At 39.3% G+C, this 10,998-nt stretch overlaps 1 protein-coding gene across 1 annotated transcript; it reads right to left on the reverse strand.

Annotated features, from left to right (window-relative positions):
- Positions 1-4,244: 4,244 nt before the first annotated feature.
- Positions 4,245-10,992, reverse strand: LOC128313855 (zinc finger protein 345-like). The gene has a single exon (XM_053214017.1). The coding sequence runs from the start codon at positions 7,447-7,449 to the stop codon at positions 5,101-5,103; it is 2,349 nt and encodes a 782-aa protein (XP_053069992.1). The 5' UTR covers positions 7,450-10,992; the 3' UTR covers positions 4,245-5,100.
- Between the last annotated feature and the right edge of the window lie 6 nt (positions 10,993-10,998).

Here is a 10,998-nt window from a genome sequence, read left to right on the forward strand (position 1 = left end):
TAAACCACAGATTGCAGTTCTGTGGCAGAAATGACTCTTTGTCTTAGAAACTTAGACTTCTTCACAGTGTTTCCAATGTTAATGCTCGATTCTTAACATCAAGTGCTTATATGAAGTTTCCAGAACTTCAGGACAGAAGGAAGTTTTGTCCTCAAGTGATTCCAAGACAGAAAGGAGAAAAATCAAAATGTTACTTTAGGGGGTGGCGGGCGCATGGCTGGCCGAGTCCATTAAGCCCCCGAATCTTGATTTTGACTTGGGTCATCACTGCACATTGCTGGGATTGAGCCAGCTTTGGGCTTTGCCCTGACAGCAGGGAGACTGCTTGGGATTCTACCTTTCTCTCTGCCCCTCCCTCGCTTGTGCACCCTTTCTCTCTCTCAAATTCAACACAGATTTAATAAAACATTCTTCTCAGGATTTGTAGGCAGGCATTGGAGGACACAAGAAGAAATCAGGATCTGGTACAATTTATGATGAATACTATTGAAGTCTAAATCTACAAAGATGTGTTATTGAAACATTTTTGTCTATAATCATCCTCAGTTTACCAAGTAGAGCCAAATTAACAGTAATGGGATTGCAAACTCAGTGTATTTGGAGGAAAAAACTTGACCTCCTTATTTACATAAGTGGAATCACAATAGAGGTTTGACCGATAGACTCTTTAAAATCGGCTTTGCTGTAATTTTCCTAAGAAGTCACTAGATTAAACTTTTAATAGCCTCTCAAGGGCAGAAACGAAGCTAAATACTTGCCATCAGGTTTTGCCTGCAACACTTATAGATTTGGGTGAATTCCTATATTCTTGAGGTCTCCAAAACATGCCAAGATTATTGAACCTATTAGGAAATAAAGTTCTTGATTCACCTGGGAAGGCTTCCAGGGACTCTGTAAGCAAGGAATCATGCTGATACTTCCAAGGGGGCTTGATTGGGTCCATTAAGTCCATCACAGATCCTTAAAGCTGTCTCCTCATTTATGAATTGATTTCTGTCTTTCTCAGCTATGATATTCTCGTCAAAGTCTTAGTTACCTAGTGTTTCCAACTACATTTTGTCACACGGAGAAAAGATTCTTATTGAAATTATGCAAGCTATGTATTAGAATAAACCTTAAGAATAGGCACCAAGATTTTCTGAGATCTGGAAGAACCAGGTAGGAAGAAGAGATAAATGTTTTCATTTGTTCACCAAGTTATATTCTGTGCACTTGCTGAAATCAGTTAACCTAAGAGGAAAAGGTTCCTCAATCAATAAACAAGAAAACACTTCCCAGAGGGTTTTCTTTATCTTCCAGGTGGTTAACATACAGTGTAACATTAGTTTCCTGTGGACAATATACTGACTCAACAATTCCATACAACACCCAGGTCTCAACTCACAAGGGACCTCATTATTCCCCATCACTTATTTAACCCATCTGCCTACCCATCTCCACTCTGGTAAACATCAGTTTGCTCTCTATAGTTAAGCGTCTCTTTCTTGGTCTGCCTCTCCCTTTTGTTATTTTTCTTTCCCATTGCTCACTTGTTTTGTTTCTTGATTTCCACATGTGAGTGAAATCATATAGGATTTGTCTTTCTCTGACTGTTTTCACTTAGCATAACACTCTGTAACACCACCCATTCATACAAAAGGCAAGATTTCTGGGGTGCCTGAGTGGTTCAGTTGTTTGAGCTTCCGACTTCAGCTCAGGTCATGGTCTCACAGTTCGTGAGTTCGAGCCCCATGTCAGGCTCTGTGCTAGCAAACAGCTCAGAGCCTGGAGCTTTTTTCGGATTCTGTATCTCTCTCTCTGTCTCTGCCCCTCCTCTGCTCATGCTCTGCCTCTCTGTGTCTCTCAAAAATAAATAAATGTTTAAAAAATGACAAGATTTAATACCTTTTTATGCCTACTAACATTCACATACACACCAAATATTTGTTCATTTAGTCAGTGAACAGTTGTGCTAGACTGTTGGAAACAGAGAAGCTCACTGCCTGTCACTGTTGAACTGCTGCTCCAACAAATCTGGGCCATGGACAGAGCAAGAGTACAGGACTATACTCATCATGGGGCTGACTGACATCAGGAAGGTCCCTCACAACAATGAATTGTCTTTCCTGAAAGGTCACCCATCCACACTGGATCTCACTTTCATTGGAGTTATATCCTGGGATATTAGTGCTTGAATAACCACAGCACATGTCCTGCTGACTCCATTACAATGTCCAGAAGTCTTCTTCATCTCCAAAATCGACTCTGCCATGTGACATTTTAAAGCTATGCCCAAAACATTTGCATCATCTAATACCCCTCCTCCATCCACTGCCTCTGATCTAGGCCTGGGCAAACCAGTAATCATTGTCATCTGACAGCTTCTGGGCCTCAGTAAGACAAAGGAATTCAGTGCAATCATGGAGACAAAGGAGGACACCCCCAATCTTCAGAAATCCACCACTTTTGCCAATTCCTTATCTCCATGACACTTATTCATCCAATGACACCAGCAAGAGCTGTGTAGGACCCTGGGTGACTAAAGGGAACCACCTCCAGGTACTTCCCTGCACTGGAAAGAGTCCTTCACATTTTCTTTTCAAAGGTCTTATCGTTCTCTCTGAGGATGATGGCTTCATCATGTTTTACTTCTATTCCCATCCCACATTCCAGCGCTACAGGTCTGAATACTCACGGCCTTACATCTCTCTCATCTCAACTAAGCAGCTAGGGAGGACACTCTCACCACAACACAGGCACAGAAGAATGTTTGTGATGTCTACAAATCTGGCACCAAAGATGAACAAACACAGCAGTGGAGATATGGAGACAACTGGGAAATAAAACAAGTAGAAGTTATGTTTCTATACGCATTCTCAGTTATGCAACCTGGGGCAGGTGTTTCCTCCACGCACAGAATCCACTATGCTAGATCTTTACCTTGTATATTTTCTACGTCTCATCTGGGGCTACATTATCACTACTGTTGGAATTGTTTCTCCTATTTATGGGGTATCTATTACACACCCAGTACTAGCATATGTGCATGTTTGCTTCATATGCACATGAAAACAACACTCACCCCCCAATGACTGGGGGCACATAGCTGTCTTAGCTGCCATGATGGCATGCTTTAGAGCCTCTGGCCAAGTCCAGATTTTGCCATTCAAACTATAGCAGGTTTAAGCAAGCTCTGGCCTTCTGTAAGGGACACAGAGGGGAAAGCACTGGGAGAAAGCAGACCCGCTTGGTCACAGGGGCAGATTAAAACTGTCTTATCAAAAGTTACATTATCTTGTGAGTCTGTAGGGTGTTGTCTAGGGAATGTACTAGTGAGAGGGGCTGGTGTCAGTCAAGGCCCTGTAAAACTCCTGGCTAGGGGCACCTGGATGCCTCAGTAGGTTAAGCATGTGGCTCTTGATCCCATAGTTAATGGGTCTGAAGCCTGTGTCTGGCTGTGTGCTGACAGCAGAGTTGCTTGGGATTCTGTCCCCACTGCTTCGCCCCTCCCATGCTTATGCTCTGTCTCAGAATAAATAAACTTAAAAACAAATGGACTGGCTGTGCAAAATGAATGCCAAATAGCGTTTCATGGGGGACCTTAGGCAAAAGGTCAGCAGTACCCCCCTAGACTCCATAATATATCCATAATAATATCACAGTATTCACAAAGAGGAGAAAATGGTATAATGGATAAACGAGAGGAAAAATAATGGCACATTATGTAAATCCTAAGGCCGCGGAGAAAACGGATTACTGGGTATGTTATGCCGTTGTGTTAGGAAAAGAGTTATAGATTCCGTCAGTTACTTACAACCTTAAATACAAGAGGATGTGGTAACATTGCTGGTTGGATCACACTTCATTCATTACACATCCATGTTAACACATTAAAAACAATTATATTTTATTAATTAAAATATATTAAGTTCACACAGACCAATTTATGCATTTCAAATCCACTCGACTCAACAAATCGTTCAAAATATAGAATACAAGTGGTAAAAAAGCATTCATGTGTTGATGTAATGACAGGGGAGTAGTGATTTCCATAAATATCAGGCCGGAGGTAATTGTTGAGAGATGTGGATGTACAATTTATGCCATTTGGGGGAAGAGTTAGCTAGGCTCTGGTTGCCACTCAACTCATGCGCTCTGACTATTGCTGTTGTAAAGATCTATCAGTGCACTGGACTGCCACCTCTTTTGCCTTTAAGACCTTATCATAAAACATTTTCTAATATTCAGGAAGTTTTTAGAATAAATGGACAATGGTGTTCTCAACACCTGTCTCATGACAACTTACATCAGTGGTAAAACCACAAACAGCATCTCCATTTAGATTTGCTTCAGATGTTGTGCATCAAACTATCCTTTATCTTCTGTGGAAAATTAGACATGCCTGGGTCCCATCTAATAAAGAAGGGCATCTCATACTTTTGATTCAACAAGTCATCCACATGGTTTCACACATCCACCAGGAATAAATGAATATTCCGAAGGGATTTGAGAGTAGGAATACATTAATATTTGCTAGTCACAAATCCCAAAGAGGGTCAATGTAACAAAAAAAACCCAAAAAACAAAAAACAAAACAAAGCACATTTTGAAATTAATTATATTCAAAAACTGATCCACTAGATCTTTAGAACCAGAATAGCATATATGTTTTCTAAGTGTCTAACTCTGTGCTATTCCTTATAAGTATTTTGAAGCAATGTCTGAATGAAATGACTGATATACTCCTTTCTACTTGATTTCTGTAACATGATTCACATTTGATGTTCAATGAAATACTTTTGTAAATCTATCTTTCCAGTTACTTTCTTATATGCATCTCTTGTGTTTCCTAAAGTGTATATTTAAAATGAGGGTCTTCATTCATTACATTTCTAGGGTTTGCATCTAGGGTGCATTTTGTGATATCGAGCAAAGATTGAATTCCAGGTAAAGGCATGGCCACTTTCCATTTCACACTTTGGCTCTTATGTGATAACTAGAATATGGAGTAAGTTGTGACTTGCAGGGAGAGCTTGCACATTCTTTACATTTGTATGGTTACTCTCCAATAGGAATTTTCTGATGTCCCGTAAGGGCTGGGCACCACTTACAGGCACTGACTTACATTCTTTTTACATTATCAGGTTTCTCTCCAGTGTGAATTCTGTGATGTCGAGTAAGGATTGAGAACCAGGTAAAGGCCTTGCCACATTCTTTACATTGGTAATGTTTCTCTCCAGCATGAATTCTGAGATGTTGAATAAGGCATGAATGCAAGCTAAAGGCCTTGCCACATTCTTTACACTGGTGAGGTTTCTCTCCAGTGTGAATTCTGAGATGTTGAATAAGGTGCGAGTGCCTGGTAAAGGCCTTGCCACATTCCTTACATTGGTGAGGTTTCTCTCCATTATGAATTCTGAGATGTCGAATAAGATTTGAGTACCTGGTAAAGGCCTTGCCACATTCCTTGCATTTGTAAGGTTTCTCTCCAGTATGAATTCTGAGATGGCGAGTAAGGTTTGAGTGCTCGGTAAAGGTCTTGCCACATTCTTTACATTGGTGAGGTTTCTCTCCAGTGTGAATTCTGCGATGGTGAATAAGGACTGAGTGGTAGCTAAAGGCCTTGCCGCATTCTTTACACTGGTGAGGTTTCTCTCCAGTGTGAATTCTGAGATGTTGAATAAGGTGTGAGTGCCTGGTAAAGGCCTTGCCACATTCCTTACATTGGTGAGGTTTCTCTCCACTATGAATTCTGTAATGTCGAGTGAGGTCTGAGGGTCCTTTAAAGGCCTTGCCACATTCCTTACATTTGTAAGGTTTCTCTCCATTATGAATTCTGAGATGTCGAATAAGATTTGAGTACCTGGTAAAGGCCTTGCCACATTCCTTACATTTGTAAGGTTTCTCTCCAGTATGAATTCTGAGATGGCGAGTAAGGATTGAGTGCTGGGTAAAGGCCTTGCCACATTCCTTACATTTGTAAGGTTTCTCTCCAGTATGAATTCTGAGATGGCGAGTAAGGTTTGAGTGCTCGGTAAAGGTCTTGCCACATTCTTTACATTGGTGAGGTTTCTCTTCAGTGTGAATTCTGTGATGGTGAATAAGGACTGAGTGGTGGCTAAAGGCCTTGCCACATTCTTTACATTGGTAAGGTTTCTCTCCACTATGAATTCTGTGGTGTTGAGTAAGGTGTGAGTGCTGGCCAAAGACCTTGCCACATTCTCTACATTGGTAAGGTTTCTCTCCAGTATGAACTCTATGATGTCGAATAAGGTTTGAGTGCTGGCTAAAGGCCTTATCACAATATTTACATTGGTAAGGTTTCTCCCCAGTGTGAATTCTGAGATGTTGAGTAAGGGTTGAGCGCTGGCTAAAGGCCTTGCCACATTCTTTACATTGGTAAGGGGTCTCTCCAGTATGGATGCTCTGGTGTCTAGGAAGGTAGGAGTGCCTCCTAAAAGCTTTGCTACATTGTTGACATTTGTGATGTCCCACTCTGATGCGGATTTGCCTGTGTTTATTTAGTGATGAGTAGTCCTTAAAGGTTTTACCACATTCTTCACATTTGTACAATTTCGTTCCAGCATGCATTCGCTGATGTTGAGATAGTGCCGAGTGCCAATGAAAGACTATGCCACATTCCCTACAAGTGTACCTTTTCTCTCCAGGACGAATTGTCCTATGTGCATTTAGTCTTCGTGACTGACTCCACACACTTCCAGATTTATTACACATGTATGTGTTTTTTCCCACACAAATTGTCTGATGATCACCAACACTGGAGGACTCCTTCAGATCTTTCCCACATGCATTATATTTATAAAGATTTTCTTTTATAGGCATACTCGTCTGTATAATATGTTTAGATCTTTGAGATAAAATTTCCTTACCTTTATTACATTCAAAATGGTTATCTGGCAAATGAGTACATAGACATTTGTTAACAATTGAGCCCTGGTTAAATGTTTTCTCAGATGCAGTGCAAGGAACAATTCTATGTCCATTGAAAATACTCTCGTAGGTTTGTAGGGTTGACTTCTTTGTGATGTGCCCCTCAAATTGACACCCCTTAACAATTTCTTCTTGATTTTTAAATTTATGATTTTCAAAAACAGTTGTCTGAAAGGTCAATCCGATCCTATTTTCAAATTGGTTCAAATACTTATTTTCCACCTGAATGAGGTAACTTTCCAGATTTTCCAAATTTTCTTTCGACAAATAATTATGTTTGAATCTTTGACTTGAGTTTTTGGTGACGGAAACACACTGCTTTGTAGAAGTAGCTAACTTACAAGGGGAGGTTTTGCAAAATGCTTTATATCCTTCACCATATGGGTCAGTGAGATTCTTCCTATGGGAAGATGTCTCTGTTTGGAAATGTCCGTCATATGTTTGATGCCCTTCACTCTCCCCATCGTTGTCACAATCTATCATTAAGTGTAAATTCTCAAGGGTACTATGTTCACCCATTGACACTTTTTGGAGAGAAGGTTCTAAGTACGGCTTTGGCAGGAAATTCTGGGTGCATTGTGAAGATGCAGCTGAAAGATATCAAATAACAGAAAAGTAAAATCATCCCACTTACTACTCTCAGATGAATATACTGAAGACTTCTATTATGCAATCTTAGAATCAATCAGAAAACAACGACTAAATGTTTGAGAAGGAATCATCAGGACTTCATTCCTTCACGGACACATAAAGTTGCATGCAACATACTGACCATAAGTCCTAATAGATAATTCTGTAGTACTGTCATGCTATAGTAGAAATCATTTTCTTATACCTTGAATGATCAGGAAAACTACCACATGAGCCCAAAATCACCACAGAAGGAAACTTAAACATAAAACTGAAATCAACAAAATAGCATACAGTAAAACTAAGACCACAGCAACCAGAGGAAGCATTGGCTTTGAGAAAAAATGAACAAAATTGATAGACCTTTCAATCAAGTCAGAATGAAAGAGAAACGACCAACTAAAGCAGCAGTGAAGTGAAAGCAGACATGTTATCACTGATACTGTTGAAATAAAATGAATAAAAGAGGCAACAATGGATAATTATATGCCCACAAATTGATACCAACAGAGGATAATGAATTCAAATAAGGTATAACCACCTATACTCCATCATGAAAACAACAACAACAAAAAATCACTATTGCTGAGTAGTAAGTAGATTCAAAGAGTAATTTAAGCAAATACAAACAAAAAAACAAACTAACTCTAAACAAGGAAAGCTGCTATGTCCGATAAATTCAGTGGATCATTCAAACAAGCATTTCACGAGAAAGTACTTAAACTCTCCTTGAGTATTTCCAAGGAGTGAAGATAAGGGAAAATATGAAAATACTCTCTGTGGTACCAGCATTACCAGGTTACAAATGAAAGGAATAACTACTGTAAAGAAGGCTACAAACTCCTAAAAATCTTATCTCTGTTCACAGATGACACGATCTATAGAAAACCCTAAAGGATCCTTATTTTTATTTTGTATTATTTTGGTCATCGCTTGAGTTATTTCTGCTAGGTTTTCTACTGCTTTTGAGTTTTCTATTTTTTAATGCCATAAATGCTTCAGTTAAGGAAAACATTGAAATTAACAACATTACACCAAAAGGAACTAGAAAAGGAAGTCTGTTAGCTGAAATTTAGTAGAGGGAGAAATTACAAAGCAAAATCTGAAATTATTTTATTTAGAAGGCAACATCAGAAATAAATGAAACAGAGACCAGAATAAAAAGGTAACATAACATTGAAAGTAATGCCCATGTAACAAGAAAAATAACAAAATTGGTAATGCTTCAACTACATATAAAATGATATCCTAACAAATCAAATAACTTAGAAAAGAAATCCACTGGGGAGCAGTGGAAAACAACCTGTTTCTTTTCTAAGAAAACAACCTGCAGGTGTCTCTATGTCTAAATGAGTCCTTAGAGGCAGCATATAGTTTTTTATTTTTTTGTTTTTATCTATTTTGACATTCCTGGATCTGGAGGTCTGTTTTCTTCCAGGATTATGGAAGATTTCTGCTAATATTTCTTAAAATAAAGTACTTCCACCCCCCCCCCTTTTCTCTCCCTTTTGCTTCTGAGACTCCTATCATGCAAATATTATTACATTTGATGGAGTCTCTGAGTTCCCCGAGTCAATACTGTTGCATGATTCTTCTCCTGTCTTTTGCTTAGAGTCATTCTTTTTCTTCATTTTTTTCTTCTTCTAGTTGACAAAGTCATTCCTCTGGTACTTCCAGCCTGCTGTTCACTGCTAAGCCTGTTTCCAATCTTTTCCTTTTCTTTACTTAAAAAAAAAAACTGTTTATTTTCTCAGAGATACAGAGAGTGAAAGCACAAGAGAGGCAGAGCAAGAGGGAGAGAAAATCCCTATCAGACTCCAGAGGCAGTCACTGCAGAGAATAAGTTGGGGTTCTGTCTCCCAAACCGTGACATCATGACCTAAGCCAAAATCAAGAGTTGGATGCTTAATTCAAGGACCCACCCAAGTGTCCCTCAATCTTGTTCATTGCACTGTTCTTCTCTGTTTGATTCTTTTTTAGCTGTTTTAGCTCCCTGGTAAGGTTCTCACTATTCTTTTTTCAACCCAGAGAGTATCCTTATGAATATTGCCTTCAATTCTCCATCAAGCATGTTACTTACAACCATTTCACTTAAATCTCTCTTCATGGCCATATCTTCTTCTTTGACTTGGATAAATTCTTCCACCTTGGCATTTTGTCTAAGGCCCTGCCTTCCTCTGTATGTTAGAAAAGACAGTTATGTCTCCCGTAGACCATTTAGACAGCGGCCTGTAGATGCTCTCCTTGATTGCTATGGACAGTGTAGGGTCCCTGGCCTGAACATGGTAAGTCATAGCTAGATGCACTGCAGTCTGCTTGTGAATTGAGACCTGACATCAACTCCACCAGAACTGAGGCCCTCCAGAACTGTTTGGTCAGGAAATGAGGTGTGGGCAGCAACTTGTGCAGGTCTCTTGGAGCAGGGACCGACCTTGCTGAGAATGAGGCAGGCTTGAGAGAGAAGGGCAGGCTCACCAGAGCATAGGGAGGTGGGAGCTTGGAGTAAGGTAGGCAGACATCCAGGGTCTCTACTGAGCTACTTCCCTCGGGTGGCTCTGTGTTTATGCTGAGGGGCAGGGGAGAGAAGGGACTCCAGATAGAACGTTTTTGACCTCAAAACTGACACTGAGGGTGTAGTCTTGTGAGATTTCTCAACATCACTAGAGGCAGAAAAAGACAGAGAACTGACAGAAGTCTGTTCCAAGATAACAATGAGGTTAGTCCATGTGAAGAAATGATTTGTTCAAGCCAATGAAAAGAAAGCATGCTCAAACATTTTCAGAATACATTGAAATTTGTAGCCATGTTGGGGAAAGACAAAGAATAGAAACCTATGTCTGTACGCAAACCACACAACACAGGTATTTTTAATACATTTCTGATTGGAATCGTAAAGATAATGATATGTTTGGAAAAAGAAAAAGATTTGTGCCTGTGGTTTCAATATTAGAGAAGATTTCTAAAACATATTAAAAAAACCCACTAGCCATGAAAAATAATTATAGAGGAACAACATTTATGTTTCTTGTTCTCAGTGGATCATAGAGATGTGATCAGTTTGTGAAATTCTACTGAAGTGTTCCCTTATGATCTGTACATGTGACTTCACTTAAAAAGAAAAAACTCATCAAAAAATAGTAGTCAATAGATAAGTATCAGTGTACGTATAGTAACAAATTGAAATTAAATGTAGAAAGTAATGTCACACAGTGACTAGATTTTAAAAGCATTCTTCAAAAAAAAAGTATGTTTTAATTTCTACCTAAAGTAATATGTTACTGAGTATACAATGTCCAGAGAAATAGAATGAAATTTAGAACTATTTTCTGAATATGATTACAGGGAAACACAGGAAACAAATAAAAAATAGGTAAGGTGTCTGGAAAAAACAAACGTGGTAAATCCAAACCACAGTATCTTCATTAGAATTCTAAACGT

Source organism: Acinonyx jubatus, unplaced genomic scaffold (genome assembly GCF_027475565.1).
Source record: "Acinonyx jubatus isolate Ajub_Pintada_27869175 unplaced genomic scaffold, VMU_Ajub_asm_v1.0 scaffold_122, whole genome shotgun sequence".
Taxonomy (NCBI): Eukaryota; Metazoa; Chordata; class Mammalia; order Carnivora; family Felidae; genus Acinonyx; species Acinonyx jubatus.